At 47.1% G+C, this 25366-nt stretch overlaps 3 protein-coding genes across 3 annotated transcripts in view; 1 reads left to right on the top strand and 2 right to left on the bottom strand.

Moving 5' to 3' along the window:
• The window catches only part of nbeal2 (neurobeachin-like 2), a 39874-nt gene extending 36210 nt beyond the window's left edge, over positions 1 to 3664 (bottom strand). The window contains 1 exon segment of the mRNA XM_084441567.1: positions 3603 to 3664. Within this exon segment, the coding sequence (XP_084297693.1) occupies positions 3603 to 3653 (51 nt within the window). The 5' untranslated portion in view covers positions 3654 to 3664.
• A 2367-nt stretch (positions 3665 to 6031) lies between these two features.
• ccdc12 (coiled-coil domain containing 12) lies at positions 6032 to 13799 on the top strand. The gene is made up of 7 exons (XM_084441677.1): positions 6032 to 6127; positions 9736 to 9812; positions 12277 to 12356; positions 12501 to 12562; positions 12656 to 12690; positions 12781 to 12857; positions 13384 to 13799. The coding sequence occupies exons 1-7, from the start codon at positions 6044 to 6046 to the stop codon at positions 13461 to 13463; spliced, it is 495 nt and encodes a 164-aa protein (XP_084297803.1). The 5' UTR covers positions 6032 to 6043; the 3' UTR covers positions 13464 to 13799.
• A 1230-nt stretch (positions 13800 to 15029) lies between these two features.
• On the bottom strand, positions 15030 to 24579 carry LOC311312202 (kinesin-like protein KIFC3; the record flags this gene model as incomplete). The annotated part of the gene is made up of 19 exons (XM_084442075.1): positions 15030 to 15164; positions 15315 to 15544; positions 15729 to 15858; positions 16035 to 16155; positions 16256 to 16386; positions 16493 to 16597; positions 16715 to 16896; positions 17006 to 17117; positions 17288 to 17418; positions 17993 to 18140; positions 18259 to 18432; positions 18545 to 18742; positions 18936 to 19073; positions 19345 to 19410; positions 20033 to 20211; positions 23251 to 23503; positions 23665 to 23828; positions 23983 to 24079; positions 24475 to 24579. The coding sequence occupies 19 exons, from the start codon at positions 24577 to 24579 to the stop codon at positions 15030 to 15032; spliced, it is 2799 nt and encodes a 932-aa protein (XP_084298201.1).
• Positions 24580 to 25366: the final 787 nt, after the last annotated feature.

Here is a 25366-nt window from a genome sequence, read left to right as displayed (position 1 = left end):
ATCGTATTTCAGGGCCTTTAGGCTCACATACCAGGTCTTGCTGAGCTCGGACCCCCACCCCACTCCTCCTCTTTGGGTCTTGCCCCCATGTCCATTTCAATTAATCTCCTCAAATAATAGTCTGCCTTTGTCAAATTCATCTATGAATTTTGAATGGGTAATTTAATTCCCCATGAATTGTTATTGCATAAGGGGCCAAAAACAATCACATGAACTTTGTGTTCCAATAACACTGCTGCTGTGCAGGCTTGGAGAGCACATAACTCTCCATCTGACAAGATCTGACAAGTCCACTGTCTTTGTATCAGTCATGAGATCAGACTATATTAATGTGTCTTTGCCTGTACGGGAGTCAGGATTTGCTGATGCCTTAAATTATTTTCAGATCGACTTGAGATATGCAGTTTTGATATTCAACAGCCTGTAAATCTATGGTCACCCCTCCTCTACACCAAACAATGTGAGTTATTTAGCAGCATGCAAGGCCAGGTGCAGAGGATTGGTAAACGTGTGTGCTACTGTGTAACCATTTAAGCACTGCATTAAAACATGACATACTATGCAACTTTGCTCCATAATTTCCTGAAATCAACCCTCAAATTAATGATCACACACAGCGTTAGACAAAAAACTTGTAGATGTCAGTGGTTTTATGATGCTACTGTACTTACTGTAAGACCTTCTGGGTCTAAGATGGGTGTGCAGAATTTCTTGCACAATCAGAGGAAGCACAGCACCTCCATCACGGACATGCCAGAGCACGTCATGTTGTAATTCCAGACACACAGAGAGGGTAGGGACACGTGTATTCAACATGTGTACAGTTCAATCTACAGGTCAGGGCTGAGTTTCCCAGAGGCATTGTAGCGCTACGTTCATCGTAGCGCTATGATGAACGCCATAGCTTACGATGAACGTAGCGCCACGATGCCTCTGGGAAACTCAGCCCAGGTCTCTGAAGAGAAGACCCCCAGACAGAGCTGACAAGTCTGCATGATGCCATCAAACAGGCCGGTATTCATAGAGAAAACGTCCCAGAATGCAAGGTTTACACTGTTAGTATGACAAGCTAATAGTTGAGTTATCGAGGACTGGATAACAAATTGATATGTTTCTTTATTACTCAAACAAAGAACGTGTTTCTACCAATTCTGGGAGACCTGTGGTTTATGCTTAGAAGATCAATAATGCTGCTCCCCTATTCACTCACCTATTTTATTGTACAGTAGTCTTCACTCCAAACCTTTCACTTTGCTATGTGGCTGATTGAAACACTGAAGTAGCCTAATGAAACACTGATGGAGCCTAATGACTGAATCCAAATATAACAGGTGGTGGAACTGTTCTGTTCTGACACAGTTTGTCTATAGTTTAAGTACATGAGGAACTGTGGGTTCACCAGCGCAATTTGTACTGAAAAGGGGGAGGAAAATATTGTTGATTTCAACCGCCTTATTTGTAAACAAACATCTGAGAACATCTGAGAGATTATAGAAAAGACATCCAGGACTATGGAGAAGACATCCAGTTAACATGAGGAAAGCATCCAGTTAAAAAGGTGATACCAACTGAACTTACCAACTGGACTTACCTGTATTTAACAAAAGATTTACAAGGTATGTTCAGAGTCAATAGGAAAGGCGGGTTGACTGTGCTGTGATCCTATCATCATAACCCTGCTAATTACTTGTGTTAAAAGTTACCTCAGTTGAGGTGATAAACACATGAACTGTTGTGAAATCTACAGTATCAACACCTCTTCATCACTTTCAGGTCACAATGACATTCTTGTTTACCTAAAACTTAGAGGAGGAGCCCGTTCAGTTGAGCCCAACTTCCTCTACTATCCAACAGCATTGTGTTCTGTTCATTTACAAGCATTCAAAATGTACACATGCAAAATCCTACTACTGTATCATCACAAACTGCGCCATGCTGTCAGATAGAGGCCTACCACAGACACGCTCAAAGGAAAGGAAGTGGCTTAGTGATGTCACATGTGTCCTCCAAAAACTAAGGGACGAATCAATAGGATGTGGTCGGGCTCACAGAAGTGGTACGCAACTGTCATGACCAGATGCTACGGACACTGACTCACACAACACACAACTGATCCCAGTAACTGCTGTGCTGTTACACATTAGTCACAGGTGACTACTGCTTGGCAGTCAAAACAAATATAGCAAAGAAATAGTCAACACTCGTAAAACAATATAACCTATATTCAACTTGATTGCTTGCAAATAAAGCATCCAATGTGTTACCTTCAGGAGGACTACCTTGAGGGACAGATGACGAGGCACAAGAACCACCATGTTCCCGATAACAACGCCGGCACAAGACAGTCAGTTACCTGTACACAAGCTCAGCATCACAATACAAGTATAATAATGAGTCCATTTATTCACACGGTGACTGACACCCAATCTCCGCCCAGACCAGCATCTGACTACAGCATGTCAGTGGAGCAGACAGGAGTCTGGAAGGGCTCCTCTGTAATGTACTCGCTAAAACCAGTCAGCAGAACAGGTCCTTCGGCTTTGACTCCTGCCCTACAGTCTATCACATGTGGAAGAGAGGTTGAACATAATGGAAGGGATATTACAAGGAACAACGTCATGTCTGACTGACAGACGCACATTTCCTTGGGCATACATGAAAACAGATGGTAAACTATGAATAAAAAATGTATTCATTAATTCCCAAGCTGCTGTCCTTCAAGGGGGAATTGTGAATGTACTTAAAATAAGCCTGCTGATATAAATATTTTGTTCCAACATGTGGACAACTAGTGCTGTTCATTATGTGGATGGCTTTGGATAAAAGTGCTAGGCTATATAAGCTCACTCCAAATGTATTGCACTTGTGGGAGTAGGGGGTGGTTGATGGTGGGAGAGGGGAGTGGACCATTCTTCATCTTGATAAAGTGAATTCAACATTTTTTCAGACCAGTGAATAATGACTTTCAAGCCAGTAGAGGGTGTGAGCCTATCTCACACACATGACTTTTCCATAGGCTACAGGCTTGCAGTCCACTGCCTAGTGCCTACCACTAATAGAGCGCAATTTGTTAGATTGTATCAAAGGCACGCTCATGTGTGGAGCAACTACACTCCTAAAATGTGTGAGAATTAAGTAATATATGCTTAGCCTACTCGTCATCTTTATGTTTAATATATTGATCAACTGCTTACACCAGCTTTGTAACACCAAAAAAGTCGGAAGACGATTCAGGAAGTAGCCTAGGCTAAAGCACCTGCCCTTGTCAGGTTCGTAGATCCATATGGCTTGTTGAGACAGCACTTGCACACTGCAATTTGAATCGAAGGGGATCATTTTAATAGAGTAGCATAGGTTACGATGGTTTGTACATGAAACTACAGCCCATCCATGCTGTCAAGCGACTGAACGCTAGCCTCTCTTGCTTCACGAATCCAAAATACTTCATCGCTTATTAATAGGCTACGTAGATCCCGTGGGAACAAAGTGGAAGGACTGCCAAGATATAGACTCATATATTCACTCATATTTGCAATTTTGACCAAAGCGTTAAAGCAGAAAGAAGCCAACAACAGGTGTCACGGACGTCTTTCCCAACTCACCTTGGTGTAATATAACATCCACAGCTCATACAACCTTTCCTTCGATGCCATCTCCTCCGCCCTTTTATGTGTAGTCCTTTGTTTTAAGTATGAAATTCAATCATTGAATTTGTAGGCTACATTTCTGTCCGAGGTTTTAGTTGTTGTTTCAAAAAGTGAGGACGCAACATGTTCTGGAGCATCTTGATATCACACAGCGACAGAATTCAGACATTCGAATTTTCAGCTACTGTATGACAAAAGTTCTTACAAGCAAATAAATTCGGGAAAACATGGCATGGGTGCCACAATCTTCGTAGAAATTATGTCCACGGCAAAAACAGGGGAATGAAAATCCAAAGGAACACCCATGTCCGCATTTAGACTATGCTTCAGTAACGGAGGAGTTCCCACAGCAGCAGCAAATGATCAGCTCACGTCTCACTGTAAACTACCCCCCATGTGTTACAATGTTACCGGGTGTCAATTTGATGACGCCAACCTGCATGTTTCATTCGCGCCTTTTAATTGAAGTCGGACAAAATGCACTTGGAGGAATTATAGACTCCTATAACACTGTACTTACGACAGAGAGCGCAGACAGTGGACAGGTAAATATTCTTAAAGACACATCCACCCCCATTCTGTAAACTCAATTGTAAATGTATTGCTATTATGAGTTGATTTACATATCCCTTTGTGAAAATTGTCTGTATTATTTGCTTAATTATGGAAATTATATGGTTTGTTTTGAATGTTAATGTTTGTATATTTTCTTAGATATTCTATTGTTAAAAATATATTGCTATTTTCTGATTGGTTTGTGGGTTCCATGTGAATAGTAACACAGGAAGTACCAGTAGTGAGAGACAAGATACTGTTCTGCTGTAAACTGATTAAATTTGCATAAAATGGAATCCATCTCACCCTCTGTTTTGATGTGGAGCTCTTCCCTATGAACCCCACATTTACATCATGGATTAGCCCAGTTGAAAACTACAATTGTAAATCTACATTATTGAATCTGAGGACACGTCCATTAAACAACACCTCAAGAAATCTGTGAAACATAGCCTACTAGAGGACTGACACCTTACTAGTACCAAATCTCCCCAAAGGATCTGTCCTACATAATTTGATTGGTTTTTGAATTAAACATTTAAAGTGGAAAATTGTGCTCTAGGCCTGCTGCATTGCTCATACTGTCTTTTTCATCTGTCTTTATATGGAAACTCACATCATTCTCACTTGAACAGTGTTAGGGTGTCAAAGACAAATACAGCGCACTAAAAGCATAATAAGAGAGGTATTCAAATAACCTGGATCCATCATGGGACACACTTAAAGCAGCTCCTCAAAAGGATTTAGGTTTTCTTTTGTATAATTATTTAGTGTTACAATGCACCCGTATGACTAAGCCATCTAGTGCTTTACCAGGCTGTGTGTCATGCAGCTAACACAAGGCAGAGGTGTGCACATCATTTGTGACACCTCAGAAAATTTGATCAGAATTCAGGGAGGATTTTCGCAGCCCAAAGCTACATTGTCAAAGATACACACAAGAGGGGCATTGTGGGGGAGTATCCTCTTGTGGTCACTGTTGTACAAATGTGTTCTGCATGCTCTCTCTGTCCCACTCTTCATATGCCACTAGAAGTTCCTATCTCAGTGGTTGATGCATAGGAGATGGAACGAGATGAGTACAGTATTGTAATGACGCAGTATAAAGGTGTAAGGTTGTTTGTTCTTGTTCATGTTCCTTTGTAAGCTTCATGATTTGACACAAGACTGTATTTTCCACTGTTGCATCTTTACCTCGTCTGTTTTGTTGCAGGCCAACTCTGATCAGGAGGATAGCCAATGAGAACCTCCAGGCAGCTGTATTGCCATGGCAATGCCCTACATTCCACACCAGGACCTACCCAGCCTTCTGTGTGTGCCCTGCTCTCTGACTGAGGGGCATTCTCTCACGTGTTGAATATTCAAAGTGTATGGCTAGGATTATGACTAGTGTTATAGTTCAGAAACAATAGAAATAACACATAGGACCTACTAAATAACTCCCATCCTCTTTAGCAATTGATATTCAACTCTCCCCCCCCCCACACACACACACATAATTTGCATACAAAATGTGCTTTAAAAAATCAGAATATAATATAGGCCTATTTGCATTGTTATGATAGCTCATCTCTTTGTCATCTAATTCATTTTGTAAGGTATCTTACGTTCAAATGATTTGGCTGGTGGGAGTATTTCAGAATGCCAACCCATTTATTATGTTCACATGATATAGAACAGTTCATATGCTCTCGTCTATTCGCTTAATTAAAATCTCAAAATAGATTAGATCAGAATCGATGTGTTCTACACTCGCCTTTGAACCCTTTACAGTGGGCGCAATGAATCGATGCTCGATTGCTGAATCCCGATATCTTCCCCAACAACAACGTGCTAGCAGGATGGAGCAAACTGTTGGATCCCTGCAGGAGCAAGCACTGAAAAGGAAAGAGAGGCTAAAAGCACTGAGAGGTCGACAACTTCAGGTAATTTTCAAAAGCTGCTGTGAATGATGGCTAGCTAGCTACATAGGATAGAGATGTGACCTAGTGCTAACCTTAACCCGTGTTGAGGTGGCTAGCTAACTAGCTAGCTAGCGTCGCTAATGCGTCCTAATGGAAAGCTCTACTTCAGATCAAGCTCTTACAATATATTTAGCTAGTTAGCGTTGTATATTAGTGGTTTCTAACATGTTCACTTAACTAATGGAATCCGTTTTGAACCTTTTTGACATACATTTTCGTTTTCTACCAACTATGTCTGCTGCCTGTGGCGTCCCAACGCGGAAAGGTGGCGTTAGCCGTTAACGTTTGATTGGGTTAGCTTGTTTGGATGCTAACGTACTTCCAGTGCCTACTGCCCACAACACAATACCTTGGGCGAGCCATGAAGTCTGAGCTCTTGTACGTATCACGCAGATGCCACGAATAGTATACCGACCTGGATCAGGGCTAGGTTTGCTTTGCAGGGTGTAAATGTAGGCCTATTCAACCAAACTCATTTCTCAATAGATTAGCAGCAAAAAGTAGTACCACACACACACACACACACACACACACACACACACACACACACACACCACAGCTTTAAGGTAAATTGATTAATTAATGAAGCTAAGACTGAAAGCTCACAGCAGCTGTACCCTAACTGCTTCAAGGTCCCATCAGTGACTGATATGAATTAGTGTTCATTTTCAAGAACTGGTGCCTTAAATCTACTTCCACCTTTAGATCAACAGAGGGGGGAGCTACCCTTTGTTGACACGTTCTGCAAATGTCTGCATGTAGACTGCTGAGCAGCTCGAGCACTCGCATTCTGACTGGAAAAAGAAAGCATGACCACATCACACCTGTGCTATCTTCCCGGCACTGGCTTCCTGTCGGCTTCAGGATCGATTTTAAGATTTTGTTACTTGTTTTTAAGGTTTTGAACAGCCTAGCTCCTCTGTATCTAGCTGAACTTCTTCATCCATAGTCCGGCTAGAGAACTCAGGTCAAGCCATCAGCTGGATTTGACTGCTGCTTTTGACACCGTGGATCATGGTACCCTTTTATCTCGTCTGGAACAGTGTGTAGGGATTAAAGGTGCTGCCCTAGAGTGGTTTTGGTCGTACCTGTCAGACAGGAGTTTCTCTGTCCGTGATCACTCCTTAGATATGGCCCCACTCACCTGTGGTGTCCCCCAAGGCTCCATTTTGGGTCCCATCCTATTTTCTTTATATATGCTGCCCCTTGGGTCCATTCTCCGAAAGCACAAGATTTCCTTCCACTGTTATGCTGATGATGTACAGATCTATCTACCTCTACAATCGAAATCCAAGGAGTCTTTGCAGCCTCTACTAGACTGTCTCAAGGACATAAAAACCTGGAGGGACCTGAACTTCCTCAACTTAAATGACAACAAGACGGAGGTCATTATGTTTGGACATTCTGCTCTCTTGGATGACTCTGTTGGTGCTCTGGGCCCCCTAGCCTCCAAAAATGTTTCTGCTGTACAAAGCCTTGGTCTTACTTTTAACAGCACTTTTTTAAATTTGAGAAACAAATTAGCTCTGTGGTCAAAGCCACCTTTTTTTTCAGTTAAGGCTCATAGCCAAGGTCAAGGCCTATATCTTCCTCCTAAAGATTTGGAGAGGGTTGTTCATGCTTTTATAACCTCTAGGCTTGACTACTCCAACTCTGTATGTAGGTCTAGATCAGTCCTCACTCCGGCGTTTGCAGCTAGTGCAGAATGCTGCTGCTCGCCTTCTGACTGAAAAAAGAAAGCATGACCACATCACACCTGTGCTGTCCTCCCTGCACTGGCTTCCTGTCCGCTTCAGGATAGATTTAAGTTACTTGTTGTTACTTGTTTTTAAGGTTTTGAACGTTCTAGGTCCTTTGTATCTAGCTGAACTCCTTCACGTCCATAGCCTGGCTAGAGCACTCAGGTCAAGCAGTCAGCTGCTCCTGGATAATCCAGGCTCAAAACCAGAGGTGGTAATTGCTGGCCCCAAGCTGTGGAATGGCCTACCACTGCATATTATACCGCTCAGACCTTGGATGCCTTTAAGTCTCTCCTGAAAACTCACCTTTTCTATATGGCCTTCATTACATCAAGAGCTTAGCACCCCACTGTTTTATGTTTGTATTTCCTGTTTGTCTCTTGTTATTTGCTATTTATTACATTTTATTTTATCGTTTTATTGTTTAGTACCTTTTATCCCACTGTACAGCACTTTGGTCAACCGCTGTGGTTTTTAAATGTGCTTTAAACAGCACATTTAATCAGACCCTACGATGTGCTTGTTCACACTGTATGACTGTCAGCCATGATTGCCGTCAGCCATGATTGCCGTCAGCCATGATTGCTTGTGCTGAGACTTGTGCATTTGTCAATTTTATGAACATAGCTTTTAACTTGTTGACGTGAATCATTGAGACCTTTAGGTGAGGGTTGAGACTAGCCTCGATTGCAATCAATATTCGGCGTACCAGGCAGGTCAAGGGTCGATGCAATCTCTTTTCAACTGTCATGGTAGGAAGAAAAAACGTCAAAAAGTCAATCATGTTCCATCCAAAGCCCCACCAATCTCTTCCAGTGACTGGGACCACTGGACCTGAGCAGGAACCTTTTCTTTTTGCCCTGAAGTGAGGGTTTTGGGTGGCAGTGCAGAATCATGTCGTAGCACCCTTCACACTTTACGAGCCTCAACAAAAATTTCAGACATGCCAGAAATTTGGCGGGATGTCGCAGTCTCATTTTTAGAACTCAGGAGTAAGTAGGTGTGGTCTCGGATCTTTGACCCTCTCTCCCACTAGGACACTAGTATTTCTCTATGAGTAGGCCTATGCAATTTAGTCTGCAACAGCTAAATTGTGGCGAAATCATGGATAAATCACACAGTGTATCCCCAGGTTAAGCCTACTTACGTACAGGAAATCTTGTTCCAAGGACAGGCCACTGTTTTGGCCGTTAGACCTGGAATGTCTTTCAATGTGCTTGGCCTGTGTTAAACTGAGAGCTTGTGGGGTCAGCTTGGCTACTACTATGTTTTGTTAAAAGTCTGTTGACATTCCAGAAGCATAGTATTGTTTTCCGGATGAACTGTAGTGGGCTACTTGAAGAATGAGTCAGTCTCTGAATTGTTCTAGCAGGTGGGCAGGAAGACTCTTCAGGAAACATGGGATTGGGAGTGGTTCTTTGTTATTGTCTCTAACTTTAGTTGCTTTTCAAACATTCTCAGATTTTCTAAGCCATTTCATAAGTATGTTTTTATTTAGAAGTGTTGGCAAATGTTGTTTTTAAGGTCCATACAGGGACCATTTTGTAGCCTACCCTCTGAGTGTTGACTTCCAAAATGTAAATGTTATTTGAATCCCAAATGATCACCCTCAACCTCAACCTCAACATGTTGCAAGTTCAGGCTGTTTACCAATTCAAAGACTAGCCTGACCATGAGCTTATATGTTAATTATTAGTATTAGGCGTACTGCAGACTTTTCAGTGAAGCAGTTGTGTTTGCAGATTGTCTAGTGATATTTCTCACTGTGTGAAGTGGTCAACACAAATGCTTTTGCTTGATGACAATGGCCCGTTTGTTGTCACCTGACAGGGGAGAGACCTAGAAGATGGTGAGCCTGAGAGGAAGCGAGCCCTGGCGGAGGAGGAGGCAGAGGAGGAGCGACACAGGTTGGTCCATGATGACACACACAGGCGTACAGTACATGCCTATTCAAAGAAATAATGCATCTTCATCTGTCACTCCAAGCTTCCACCATGTCTGGTTTCTTCAAGACCAAGTTGAGAAACAAAACCTCTCTGGCCAAGTCACGTTTTCTTGAAGGTTATCGTGCGAAAGAGAACCTACGCTCTCCGCTCCCCCCTGTGTTTAAGAGCCAAAAACATGTCAAAGTTCATCTCGCTGTCCGTTTCAATACCATCTCCTGGCAACAAACTGAACTGTGCCTCTCAGGTGTGCGTGCTGTGTTTACTTTAGGGTAGATCAGGGCCCTGTGTTAATAGCTTCTCAAATATCCTGCAGCTCGATGGACTTTATTTCGGAGAGCAGGAAGGAGCAGCCATCTCTATCCTGCAGGACTGTTTTTCCATTGTTTATGTTTAATGATCATGCACTGCCCTCTCCGGCGCTGCCTCCGCAAGGGCAAGGTTCACACACACACACACACACACACACACACACACACACACACACACACGCATGCACACACACACACGGACGGAGAGGGCTGGCTCTGGCTTTCTATTGCTTCTGTAGGTCAGACCAGGACGTCTGTTTCTGCAGGGAATGGATTAGTGTTGGATGTTTGCTACGGATACTTTGTTTCTTAGAGCCAGTTCTACAGTGGTTCGTCCTCAGCTGTAGGGGAGTGCAGTGGCCAATATCTCATGACCAGTCATGCAGTATTAAAATTGCATGGGAGATCAGATTGCCAAAACAAAAGGTATCAAAGAACAAGACGATCGCAAGGCTGCAAAGAAGTTTGCCCTCCAAAACCTTCACGCCTCCTGAAAAGGAACTACTGGTAGTAATGAACTACAGCATCGGGACATGAAGACGAATTGAACCCTTTTTCTTAAGAAAGATACATGCTAATAATAACTTGCATGTAAATGACAAGTCCATGGATAGTAGGTTAAGTAAGTACCGAGATCTGTGTACGCTTAAGGCACCAAGGTCTTTCTCTGTTTTCGTAGTGATGCAAGTAGGATTTTAAATTAGAGCAAACCGGCAGAAGAAAGAAATACTAGGATGTATTCCTAGGATATAAGCCTCCCAGAGAGAGATTAAGGAGGTAGGCTAGACCCTCCCTCTTTAAGATGCGTGGAGTAGGGTTTCGCGTACTTGGCCGAGGCAGTGTCGTGTACAGTATGTGATATTCCACACCATATCCATACAAAGCACTTGTGTGGCCGGAGGCTGCACTGTGGTGGATGCAACTGGAATTTGCCCTCAAGCTTCACCACAGTCCAGCTGCGGTCAGAAGACCTAGCCCTCACACCCTCAGGAATCCCTGTACAGTCATCCCTCACTTGGAACCTTATACACAGAGAGCTGGCTGCTACGACGGTGCGTTGTACCCCTGTCTCGAGATCCAGGCAACCGTCCACTGAGATGTCAACCAAGCTTGCAAAGAATTTCACCACGAGAAACCATGATGAAAGATGACATAATTCAACCCACAGAAACATTCCTCAGCTGCTGGCTAGCTGCTGTCAAGTCTAGCCCACGAAGCAGGTGGAACATGCTAATGAGATGTCCAGAAGAATAAAGAGAGGCCTTATTCCCAAGGGAGGCTAACACACCCCAGACACAAAATGTGCAGCTGTGTAGGCTTTTTTTTACGGTCAGTCTCTCTGGAGCCTGTACTGCCACCTCTTGGTGTTTCTGGCGTATCTGCAGTGTTGTGTGTGTGGTCGTGTGTATGGATGTCCACCAAACATGACCAGGGAGAACGGGTGATTCGTGCCGGGTGGGAAGTTGTGCCACCCCTTGTTTCTAGAAAACCATGGGAGAAATGGGTCATGACCACTCATTTTCTTAGTAATCTATTTTACTCAGAATGGGACGTCCATAGCCAGTGGCAAGGGACATGAAGATCTGCAAAGTGATACATGGAGAATAGAGAGAACAGGACATGCTAATCAAGTATGTACACATAACTCTACATGCATAAAGTCTGGGAAGTTCCTAACTGAGTCAAGCTCTATTGTAATGTATATTGTAGGCTAGGCCTTGTTAAAGGAATTTGTTTTTTTAAAGTTGTAAAATGTTTCTTTAAATAAAACCTTTAAGTTATTCGGTATTGAATTGGTCTTGCTTCGATATATCATTATATCAGGTGAAAATCTTCGGTTTTACTTCAAACTAATCAACGGCACAATTTACCCCTCGTCGGGGGCAAGTTGTCTCAAGCGACAACTTTTTGGGGTTAAGTCATATTTTGAAAACGGTTTATTTTAGATCCAACGTGATTATTTCCAGGAACACACCACGTCCTTAAATATATGTACATGTTTTAGTTGGAGACATTACTGTCACCTCCTCACTTTAAATATGCCTCAAGTAAAAACTGGCACAACTCACCCCGCTCTCCCTGCCGTAATTCCACTCTGTCTCCCCCTCGGTCTTTAGGGAGCTGAAACTCAGGAACTACACCCCCGAGGACGAGGAGTTGAAGGAGAGGCAGGTGCCCAAAGCCAAGCCTGCTTCAGGTGAGAGATAAACGGCACAGGGATGCGGCTAACAGTGCGGAAGACGCACTCCCACGCAGTTCAGTCTGTGGTGTTGGGTTAGGGCGTGTGTGATGGCAGTGATGGTGGATATCTGACTGATTGCATGTTGTCCTGTTCTTTCAGTGGAGGATAAGGTGAAGGACCAGCTGGAGGCTGCGAACCCGGAACCTGTCATTGAAGAAGTGGTGAGCTGCTCATTCAGTGTTGGATTCAGTGCAGTTATTATCATCAGTACATTCAAGTGTACTTAGCCGCTCTCTGCTTTATTCCCTTTCAAGGATTTGGCCAACCTCGCCCCGAGGAAACCTGATTGGTAAGCCTTTCACTGCATTGTGTTATTGCATGTAAGCACCTATCAAATCCTATTTGAATTCCAGATCTAACATTCTAATTCTGTTGGAAGGGATTTGAAGAGAGACGTTGCAAAGAAGCTGGAGAAGCTGGAGAAGAGAACACAGAAAGCCATTGCTGAACTCATCCGTGAGTATTGTAACGCCTACGGAAAATCTAGGCTTTAAACAATATGTTATGTTACCTATTTGGGTAAGTAGTGTCGTGGTTTAATTACACTGAAAAACTTCAGAATGCTCTCAGTCCACTGTATTTACTCAGTAGTAGGATTCTTAACGCTGCTGTGTGTGCTGTGACTATATAAGGGCGGTCTGTCTGAACATGTCCTATCAGGCTAATTGCTCTGTGGATTCCAGACTCCCAAGGAGGCTTGATGCCACTTGATGACATCACTTATGTGATTCCTCTACTAGCGTACGATCTATATTCCCAAAATAGATTTGGCTTTGGCTGACATATCCCACCAGAAGGCAGACAAAGTCTAGATTGAGATCTGGTTAGCTGTACAAATATCATTTCATCCCTTTGTTTTGATACAGAATGTGGATACATTCTCAGAGATTGTCTGAAAGGATAGCAGCTAGTGGGAATGATTGTAAGCGTGTGTGTGTCTGTGTGTGTCTGTGTGTGTGTGTGTGTGTGTGTGTGTGTCCAGGTGACCGGCTGCGGGGCAGCGAGGAGGAGCTGGCCGCAGCGGTGGGAGCGGTACAAGTGACGGAGGGGGACTCGGACTGAAGCCAGGCTGCTGCCTGGAGAAAGGACTGCAGCACCATGCTGACCACCTGACGCCAGGCTGACCACCTGGCTCTCACCACTGGGGTCTACACAGACACACACACACACTTCCAGTTTGTTTTTTATGGACAGAGACTGACGGGCTCAGTGGCTATGAAAGCTACAGGACGTGAATTCACCGGTTTAATTGTCTTATGATTCCTGAAAGTTTGTCCCAGTATAGAAACAGACGAAATGTTTCAATGTGACGCAAAACGTTATTTGTGGATGATCGATTTGTAAAGATGAATGTGTCTTATTGACACAATATTTTTTATATGTTTCCAGTAAATTCTTTCTTTACACCCACTATCATTGTTTTCTTAAAGTGATCAATGGAATAAGAGAACACACAAGTGAACCTTCTACTCCACATTTATCAGAAAAACATCTGTAAACTCGCTGCTAACCAATCATATCCTAGTGACCCAATTCCACATTTATTAGTTACTGAAACATGAGTTTCTTGCCATCTGAATCAAGAGTTGGCTAATAAATAGAGGTACAGCTATGACGAAGAACAGATCACAATGAAGCAGTTTTTGGTACGATATTTCACTAGTGATACTGTCTATCTAGTGATGAGCATTTTGATTGGTCTAAAAAGCGCACATGACTTTTTTCACAATAAAGTGCTTCCCTTGTACCCCCAAAAGGTTCCCTGATAAGGGACATATTGCACATATAGTTAGAACCATAATGTCACACATCTACCTCAACTCAACCCACTTACCCCTCATTTTCTGAGAAACCAGTCAACAGGCCTTAATAGCAGAGAAAGCGTTCAAAAAAGGCTTCTCTCAATTTCACAAAAATTACACGAGATCAAACAATGTGATGTGAAATCTCGCTGAAAATGAATCTCCCATATCCTAACTACACAACACTGCCCTACACGCTACCTTATGAAACAGCCTACGCTATTAGAATCAAAGCTCACGCAATACATGGTTATCGCTGGATAATACTGCGATAAAAGCACAAATGAAATTGACAATACTGTGGCACTTCTCTCTACAGACGAACTTATTTGATTAGGAAGCCTCTCTAAGCATAGTGACAGTCTGTGAAAATTGCCTTCACACACGGTCCAAGAACCCCTAGCTTTATGTAATATAAGGGGAGATATAGAGGGCAACAGCATATCTTGTGGTTGTAGGAAGAATCAAACGTATAGCTATTGGTGAGGCAGCGGTTGTCTTGGCACTCAGGGTACTGTGTTGATGGATGGATACTGCTACATGCGGTTCTGCTGACACTGTAGGAAAGGTCCTTCTCTGGACACGAGAGGACAAGAGGCGGAGCTATAAAATCCCAACCGTACCCACTTTGAAATGGCAACCCTGACATCACGGAGACGTCCAAAGTCATAGCCCTTTAGCGTGATTGTTTTTGATTCAGCTGATGGCTTTGATAATGACCGAGGGAGCCTCGCATCCGTGGATGTTTCTGGATTTTTTTGGTTGACGTGTGTGTGTGGAGTCCCCGGGGGTCCTGGTGCTCCCTGGGAACAGGAAGTGGGTGATTTTAGGAGTATGAGTCACACTGGCCTCCTCCCGCTTCTATCTTCCGCGCCGCAGGCCCCAGCTCCACCTTACACACCCTCTGGGCAAACTTCAGAGAGCACAGGGTCTCGCCCACATTACTCTCCAGAGCCGACACCTACAGCAGACAACAAAGTGGGTCAACAGCCTTTTCCAGATAAAATCTTACAGTAAATAATGTTTTCTGATAAGAGTCAAGGACTGAAGTGGGGGACAGCATCAGTTAATTGGCGGCCGTTTACGCGGGGGACGTCGCTGGACGCCGTACCTGGACCACCATGGCCGTCTTGTTGCCCTTGCCCAGGGAGTCCTGCAGCAGGTACGTGAGGCGCGAGTTCCGGAAGGGGATGTGCGTCTGGCGGCCGCGCAGCGCCTGGATCACGTCCCCCAGGGCCAGCAGGGAGCGGTTGATGTTCTGAGCCTCCTTCAGCCTCTCGCCCTCCGCCCCGGACTTCCACACTCGCTCGGACCCCGCCAGGTCCACCAGGTTCAGCTTGCCTGAAGGCGACATGGGGGGAGGGGGGGGGGGGTGAATGGACTCCACACCTGGAACGGCTCATTTCCTCGCATGACGTATTTGCATCGGGATCTATGAAACGTATCTTTAGCGTACATGTATACGGGTTATATTGATCTCCATGTACTTGCATACTGTCTCGATGCATCTCCATGGATGACTGACCTGTGGTCTTGGCTCCGCTGGCCAGGTCTGTGCCCAGCACAGTGATGCAGAGCAGGGCGTGAGAGCGAGAGCTGTGCTGGTTCATCTGGGTGCCAAACGTGATCCTGTTGCGACGCGCCATCGCTAAAATCTGCACACAATGAAGGTCCCAGTGTGTTATAGCACATATGGCACCAATGACTTAAACTGTAGGTACAGGTTCTCTCTAACGAAACAATTAAGGCTCTAATGACGATCTATATTCACAGAACAATGTCATGGACATGAGTATATCTGCCACATTAAAAACAGAAATGCATCTCTAACCTTCTTGATGTGCTGAAAGCTCTTGACCTCTATGACCCTGAGGCCGGGGACGTGGAGCTGCCCTGTCCCATCGGGGTTGATCTTGATGTCCAGCTTCTCTCCGTCCTTACTGAGCAGGTCTCTGTGGACCAGGACATGAACAAGAGACACAAGGTCAGGGATGACTGCACTACGTCATTATCCCATCCGCAGGCCGGGTAATATTCCACAGTGACCTGTACCTGAGCACCTCGTTGTAGATCTCCACAGAGCTGACACTGACGGTGTACGTCCACATGTCCTTCCTGTCCTCGATCTCGTTGAACAGGTGCTTCAGGGCTCGCCGGTTGATGCCTGGGTTCTCCACGCTGCCCTGGAAGTGACAGGGGAGGCACAGTTAATCGACAGCTTAATTTGAGTCAGGTTGTCTGGCTAAGCAGCAGAAACTGTGACGACACCGGCTTACGAAACAAACGCACCTCCATGGTATGGGTCTTCCCAGAGCCGGTCTGCCCATAGGCAAAGATGCAGACGTGATATCCGTCGATGCAGGATGTCACAAGAGGCTCAATCTCCTGAAACACCTGGGGGCAATGTAGAAAACAGGTGGTTCATTTAACGGCACATCCAGCAACCTGAGAGCATGTTTGTCACTACAACAGGGGTCTTTGTCCCCCCCCATCCCCCGCTGTGTTCTCTACCTCTTCCTGAGTGGCCTGAGGGTCGAAGACCTTGTCCAGCTCAAAGACCCGCCCCTTCCCTTTGTTCATCACCGTGAGCGCCGACTCGTTGTTGGGGTCCGTGGTCACCACCACCTGCTGGCCCTCCTCGTGCTCGTCCTCCTTCAGCACGGGTTTTACACGGCAGAGCACGCGGATGTTGCCTGGAAGCGGGGTACGTACAGCGGTATACACAGTTGTTCAGTCATAAGTGAAAGACTAAAGAGCGAAGGACAATAAGCTTGACTTAATTACCCCCCCCCCCCCCCGTACCTTTGAGCTCTACCAGCTGCTCGTGGTACTTCCTGCGCATCGCCACCTCCTTCCGGTATTTCTCCAGCAGGTCTTTGTTGGCCTCTGACATCTCATTTATAGCAGCTGAGATCTGTGATGAAGACAGGGCTGATGGTGAATCTAGAGCATACCTCTAAAACCACCATACATCTCAGTTGTCACCGATTAACAGAGGTATCGATATCTTCCTCCCTAAAAACTGAAGAACCCCGACAGACGGAATGCAAGCAGAAGCGTCCATCTTTAAACCTTGTGCCTGACCTGTTTCTTGGCATCGTTGATGGCTGCTCCGTAGAAGTCGGAGAAGTTGCGGACTTGGCTCCTCAGGCTGGCGTAGTCCGTCTTCATGGAGCGCAGCGTTGGGGGAAGGGCTGTCAGGCGCTTCTGCAGGCCTGTGGGTCGCACAGAACTCAGACTGGTGAGGGGCTCTGCGAGAGTCAACGGGCGGCGCCGCGTTCTACCTTTTAACCAAGTGTAACCGATGACACACAGCTTTCTATTTCAATTATCTCAGGGTGAGCTACCTCAGTTCAGTCATTTTACTTCATCCTATGAATTGCCGGTTCTCTAAATTAATAGTTTTTAGGTATAAACCTGCACACCGGCTGTAGTTGAAAGACTTCTTTATTGAGGAATATTTCCAGTCTTCATCAGGTCAGGTTGGTCAAAAAGACATTTATGCTGCCTCATATATACAGTAGGACCCACCCCTTATGGGTGAGGCTGCTCAGTTAGTTCCCTGTACCAAGCAGTACACTGGGATCAAAACATTGCTCAATAAAGAAGTCTTTCCAACTACAGCCGATGTGGGTTTATACCTAAGAACTATGACTTATTCTTAACCCAGCACCCATTGGCTGATGTGTGTATTATATATCTCTTAAACAGGTTATCTAAATTCAGCCACACGGTGGCATCTGTGACACAGAGCAAGTTCTAGGGATTGTATTTGACGGGGGGACTCACTAAAGAACTGTTGCTGCAGGCTCTGGAAGTGTTCTGCCGAGCAGCTGGCCGCTGCCTTGACCGCCTCCTCCTTCCTCTCCTCCAGGTGACCGATCTCCTTCAGCAGCTCCTGCCGCAGTTTACCGATCTCCGTCTCATAGGCCGCGATCTGGGACGCAAGATGAGTCGGATGATGAATTGCGTTCGCATTTTCCCCTTGTTTAAGATGGGATTCACACAAATATAGGTAGCCTACTACATGCTGGGTTCACCCTCCAGCCGGTCACCTTGTGCTGCAGGTTACAGCTGTGTTCATCAGACTTCCTGATGAGCTCTTCCAGCTCTTTGCACCGCGCATTCTGACTGGACAGCTTGTCTGACAACATGGCGTTCTTCTCCCTGGCCTCCGCCAACTGCCACAGCGTAGCAGGAGACTCCACCTCCACCGTCTGAGTGACATGCTGGAGAGAGAGAGAGAATAGTCTTCCACCATTTCCCCCAACGAGACTTGAAGCGCCAGATTTTAACGCCGGTGTTTCATTCCAGGTGAGGCTTTTCCAGGAGGACTCCTACCTTGACCAGCGGCTCCTTGCCCTTCTCCTTATCCAGCTCCAGCTGCAGCTCCCTCACTCTCTCGTCTCGTCTCCTCAGCTCCTCCCCTCTCCTCCACTCGCTCTGCTCGCTCTGTCGCTCCAGACGTGACAGCTGCTCGGCGCGCTGTTGGAGAGAGCTCTCCAGCTGATGCACCCGGCTACGCAGGTTCTCATTCTCCTGTGAGGGAACACACACACACACACACACACACACACAAACACACAGGGCACCGTCGGGGGGGGGGGGTGTCAGAACAGGATAAGATGGCTCCTAAACAGGAATGGTGAGGAGATATGAGTTATGAAGACAGCGCCATGGTGTTATCGCAGCCCATAGCCTCACACGGCTCCGCCGCCGGGGCGCGTCTCACCTTGATGAGCACCGAGCTGGACTGGGACGGGATGATGGACAGCTGCTGCAGGAGCCCCTGGGTCACGGTCAGGCTCTGCTTCAGACTCTCGTTCTCTGCCGACAGGCAAACCACGCGCTTCTCCGAGTCTGTGGCCCCCTGAGGAGCAACAACACAACATCAGTTCCTGGGAGAAATATACCAGGATTAAGAAGTTCAATACCTCAGTGCTGGCCTTGTAATATTGTATTTTCTGATCTAGCAAATGATTTCCCTCTGGGTAAAAAAGGGATGGTGAAGTAAGATGTGCTGAGACATCTGGTTTCTTCTTCATGGTGTATCGCTCTATCTCTGGAGGCGAAGGCGGCTGTGATAGTGATTTTGTGGCAGCTGTGTGGATGACGAATGAAACCTCGTCCACAATGCTTACAGAGTCAGTTCTCAGTCTGGACAGCTCCTCCTCGCGCTCTTCGATGCAGCTCTTCAACTCGTCAATCTGTGGAGGAAATAGGAGGTCAATCTAGTGTACTATGTGCGTTTTTTGACTTTTATTTAGACAGGTAAATCTCATTGAGACCGGGTACTTTACTGAACTGTGTGTGTGTGTGTGTGTGTGTGTGTGTGTGTGTGTGTGTGTGTGTGTGTGTGTGTGTGTGTATAAAATGTGCGTGTGTGTACACAATGAGCTCTGTGTGTGTGTGTGTGTGTGTGTGTGTGTATACATACAATGTGCTGTGTGGATATGTGCTGTGTGCGTGTGTGCGTGCGTATGAGCTGTGCGTGTGTGTCTGTGTATATATACAATGTGCTCTATGTGTGTTTGTGTGTATACAATGTGCTGTGTGTGTGCGCGTGTGTGCGTGCGAGCTGTGCGTGTGTGCGTGTGTGTGTGTGTGTGCGTGCGAGCTGTGTGTGTGTGTCTGTGTATATATACAATGTGCTCTATGTGTTTGTGTGTATACAATGTGCTGTGTGTGTGTGTGCGCGTGCGTGCGTGTGCGTGCGAGCTGTGCGTGTGTGTGTGTGTGTGCGAGCTGTGTGTGTGTGTGTATGTGTGTGTGCGTGCGCGCGTGTGTGCGTGCGTGTGTGTGTGTGTATTCCCACGTTTCCCAGAGTACCTGCTGCTGGAAGGCCAGTACGCGTGAGTGGCGGTCCTGCTCCCTCTGCTCCAGCTGGGAGTGCAGGAGGCGCAGCTCCCCTCTCAGCTGACTCCTCTCCCCCTGGAGGCCCGACAGAGACTCCACCAGGCTGCGCAGCCCCGCCCCCAGCCCCGCCCCCGGGGAACCGCTACACTCACCTGGGGAGAAACACACGCTGTCATCACAGAGTGCCCCCCCCCCCTCCACCTCTCACACACACAAATCGATTCCCGCCTGGGGCCCCATAAACCCTAGAGCCGGCCCTGAGTACCATCACCCATCACAGGCAGCAGGACCAGCGTTACCCTCAGCATCTCGTCCCTGGACTGTTTTCATATTAGGTTCCTCCATCGTACTGTACAAAGGCTGCAGAGGGCCAACATCCACGGCAGCATTTGCCCCATTTTCTAAACATATCCAGGAGAGATTGAACACTGTGGTGTGTTTAAATATTAATGAAAGGAATTCATTGTGCATGGAAAGCTATTTTACACACACACACACACACACACACACGTGTGTAGTCATGGTCACATGATGGTTGCGGTGTTTCCATTTCCCAGATGGGGTGACTTACGGCGCTCACCTGCGGCTTCTACCGCTTTGATGAGCCAGGCGGGGGGCGAATGATTCAGATTTACAACTTTAAACATTTCTCAAGTTCAACAGAACCAAAAGCGACCGGAGCAACGTGCCCCCGTAGCGTTTTTTTCATCAGTTTCCTCTGAATGATTTATTATGCTCTGTCACAGCTGTTTGTCTTGCCTGAGCTCTATGCTAATTACGCAGACAGCCCCTCGGCCTCGGGCAGAGGCCATGTCAGGTTATGTGTCACTCTTCCAGGGGAGGAGATGAGGATTGGTGGGGAGGGTGTAGGGGGCGGGGCAGAGAGGGGGGGGCAGGGATGTTGTCTCCTCACACAAGGGCAGCATATGCATGAAACATGACCAGAGGAAACGTGAGAGGGGAACCTGGGCTGTTTAAGACACCAATCGGGGTCCTGGGATTATAGCACTGGTATTTAGGAAAATTATGTCCCTTTACACCCCACAAATACTTTTTTATTCTCTCTTTTTTCTTTTTTCCCCCACATCAAATGGATTAAAACATGTTGCGTAAGGATTCTGGGAGTAAGAACATGCTCTAAGAACATGTTCTATTACTGTAGCTCCTAAAGCAGAGAACCCACCACTCACCCACATCAAGCACATAGTCTGAGTTTACCACAGAACAATCAAAGCACCAAGAGAACAATACAGCAACTCTAGACAGGATCTCCCAAAGAGCCGGTCGTGCTCTATGACTCAGACCAGCCCATCACAAGAAAAACATTCTCTCCACCACAATTCTGGGTCCCCTTGGCTATTTATAGCCCGACACGAGTACACGTGAAGGCCTGCATGTGCCGAGGCTTGTAAGTGCACTCGCTGGGAAAGACAAGCAGCACTTTCTGGGATGATTTATTCATTGATAAAAAGCAACTGAGTCACTGGCCAAGTGCCATAGACTCTCACCACCCAAGAATGTATCTGTGTGAAATGACAGGCAGCACGCTTGAGGTCCTTTAAGAGAGACACCCACACCATGTTGCCTACAGCCACGGATGCACTGGTTATCTGACATATTTCTCCAGGGTTATATCAGTCTGCAAGAGAGGGGTCTGGCTACTCCAGGATCACTGGAGTCTCGCAAACACAGGGCCGTACACAGACACACACACACATATGCTCACACACACACACACAGATGAAAGGGGTTGGTGGGGCGGATCTCTGTCCTTCTGTTCCACATGAAGAACGTCTGGTCTAATCTTCCTAACAGAGAACAGATATCGCCATGGCTTTGAGATCAGGCCCAGCTATGCTACCTTAAATAGTCCGAGGATGCCTGTTTGAGTTACACCAACAACCTACAGAACCAAATCTAATGAATGAGCAATCTGCTGGCTTTCATCCCCCAGGGACCTTCTGGGCGTCACTGCTTCACAGCCCATCTATCTTAATTACCACGGAACACAGTGAAACGCATCGAGTCATGGCACAATGATGAGAGACTAATATGTGTGATGGATGGTTTCTGCAAAACCCGGCAGTGTGCACCATTTAAATATCGACAGCCATTCCTCCTACTGTCTGTGAGTTACCCCTCCTACTGTACTCTGCCTCTAAATACTTGTGGGGCAAGATCATAGAAACATGCACTGTGTTGTTTCATATAAGTAGTACTAAATACATACTCAACAGTATCGAAGTCCTGATAAGAGTGGCTGCCTTTTCTCAGCGTTGATATCGATTCTAGCCAACGCTCCACTCTCCCTCCAGATTCTAACCCTGTTTAATGGCCTCACCCATGGATCTGCCAAAGCTACTCCCTTGCCTTGTCATCTCCTCCTCTCCTCTCTCCACACCTCCCTCTCCATCGCTTTATCATCTTCTATATCCCCACTTTACCTCCCCCTCCTCTATCCTGCCCTTCACCTCGCAGCCGGTGAATCATCTCCATCCTCAGGCTTTGTAATGTAATCCCCTCCCTCTGATCGTCTCACACCTCCCCCCCCGTTTCATCACCTTCCTCCCTGCCCCCCCCCTCGCTCCAGCCCCTCCCCCAGTCTTCTCCTCTCCTCTCCCCCCGTCTTCTCCCTCTCGGCCCCCCCCTCCACTCCAGCCCCTCCCCCTGTCTTCTCCTCTCCCCTCCCCCCGTCTTCTCCTCTCCTCTCCCCCCGTCTTCTTCCTCTCCGCCCCCCCCCCCCTCGCTCCAGCCCCTCCCCCTGTCTTCTCCTCTCCTCTCCCCCTGTCTTCTCCTCTCTTCTCCCCCTGTCCTCTCCTCTCCCCCTGTCTTCTCCTCTCCTCTCCCCCTGTCTTCTCCTCTCCCCTCCCCCTGTCTTCTCCTCTCCTCCCCCCCCCCCTGTCTTCTCCTCTCCTCTCCCCCCCTGTCTTCTCCTCTCCTCTCCCCCCATCTTCTCCCTCTCCGCCCCTCTCTCCCTCCCCCTGTCTTCTCCTCTCCTCTCCCCCTGTCTTCTCCTCTCCTCTCCCCCCATCTTCTCCCTCTCCGCCCCTCTCTCCCTCCCCCTGTCTTCTCCTCTCCTCTCCCCCTGTCTTCTCCTCTCCTCTCCCCCCATCTTCTCCCTCTCCGCCCCTCTCTCCTCTCCCCCTGTCTTCTCCTCTCCTCTCCCCCCATCTTCTCCCTCTCTCCCTCACCCTCGCTTCCCGGACTGGGGCTCTGCTGCTGGGTGATGACCTCCTCCAGGCTGCTAATGACGCTGTTTTTGTCACGGAGGCGCTGGCGGTACGAGGCCCTCAGGGCCTTCATCTGGCGCCGGTGCTGGGCGCGGTGTCTCTTCAGCTGGACCCGGTACTGGTCGGCCTGCTGCTGCAGCTGCTGGAGGTGGGAGTACTGCTCCAGAAAACTCAGCAAGTGGGACATCACCGCCACCAAGGGAGACTCTGTCAACTAGGGAAGATAAATCTGGGTTTGCACCGTAGTATTCCACCTGGGACGCAGTGAGACGCTACCTTATTCTTGTGATCGGTGTTTTCATTGTGATCATTTATGCAGTGCAGTCAGACAAATGTACGAGATACGTGTACATGTAGAGTGAGAAGGCCACGTACCTTGGCTGTTTCCAGCTGAACTTGGGAAGCCCTCCTCTTCTCCGCTTCCTGCTTGAAGGACAGGAACGCAGCAAGAGGGGTGCATGCTGGGATATCTGGGATGTCACCAACGCCACCATCATCTTCGTCACTGGGGGAGAGGCTATCACCTTCACTGCTACTGCCTGAAAGAACATAGATGATTGTGTGAATAAGTGATGAATTCATAAAATTAATAATCCAGCAGCCAGTCTGTGATAACAGAACAATTTACTATTGGCATCACTACCGTTAGTCAAGGCAGGATCTATTTATAAACGCTGTAATTAAAGCACTCACTTGAGTCACTGAAGGTGGCACATGCGCTTTTTTTCTTCCTGGGGGTGTGGCGATTTCTCCTCCTGCTCCCTGTTTCCATGGAAACATGTCTTGGCTCCTGATCATAGCAACAGACATCAGGGTGACGGGAGGGAGCGGAAACAATGATAAATGTACCGAATGTTTACACCACAGACAGTACACAAACAAACAAACGTTTACACCACAGACAGTACACAAACAAACAAATGTTTACACCACAGACAGAACACAAACAATATCCGCAATATCATCACACGGATAGAAAACACCTTTATACATTCTAACAGCGTCTGCCTGGTGAATTCCTGTATGTAGGATAAAAATGTATCTCAAGGTTCAAAAGCAATCTACAATCTGACGCATATATTTGCAGACATGGGATTGGTGGAGCATGTTGCCGGGTACGTATGTTCTACTGATGACAAGACAAAGGAACCCTGTGGGTTCTCAGCATGCCATAACTAGACCCACCTCCGAGGCAGCGCCACACGCTGCCCCCCCCTCCTGCTCCTCCTCCTCCTCCTTCTTAAAGACGGTGTAGAAGATGTAGACTAGCAGGGAGTAGAAGGCGTACATCTCCGCCCAGTCTGGGAGCCACTGAGACAGTGACAGCACCGCTGAACAGGCAGGGAGACCGACAGGGACGCTGACAGGGACGCTGACAGGGACACCGACAGGCGAGTCCGACGCCTCAGATGCTGCTGCACGGAGAGGAGACACAGAGCAGAACGACAGTGATGTTTCGCATCCCGTTCTCTGCGAGAGACCCCCCAATCTGTTCGAGAGAGATCCGAATGAATGGCAGCAAAGGCACGACTGAACGAGCTGCTGCTCGAGACGCTGTGACCGGTTTAGCATGACAATGCAGACGTGGCTGGTTACGCTTGATCTTTACTGAGGTCAACGTCTTGTTAATTTCCTCCTCTGCTGACCTGAAGCATCACATTATTTCCAGGTGTTTTTTTTTTTAATGTAAATCTCCTCCTTACCCTCTGGGTGTCTTCATGTTCCAGGTGATGTCATCCCCGCATTCTGCATCCTGTGTGATATTCCGCGTCCCTACTTGTGTTGTCAATGTCAAGTCACCCCCACACAGTCCCTCTCCTCTCAGCTGCAGAAGCATCCCAGCACTGTGCAGCTCCGGTGTAGACCTACCTCTCACCCTCCCTCCCTCTATCTCTCCCCTCCCTCCCTCTCTTCCTCTCCGCTCTATCCACGGGCTAAAAGCTGCAGTGGGCATGCTCAGTGCTCTGCAGTACTGGAGGGGCAGAGCGGGACGTTGATTGGATTGGGGGGTAGGGCTCACACCGACACAAGCCTTGCAGCAACCAGATTTTTTTTTTGGGGGGGGGGGCAGGCATCC

This window comes from Borostomias antarcticus (genome assembly GCF_949987555.1).
Source record: "Borostomias antarcticus genome assembly, chromosome: 8".
Taxonomy (NCBI): Eukaryota; Metazoa; Chordata; class Actinopteri; order Stomiiformes; family Stomiidae; genus Borostomias; species Borostomias antarcticus.
Note: the sequence above shows the minus strand (reverse complement) of the source record. Positions and strands in the feature narration are given on the sequence as shown.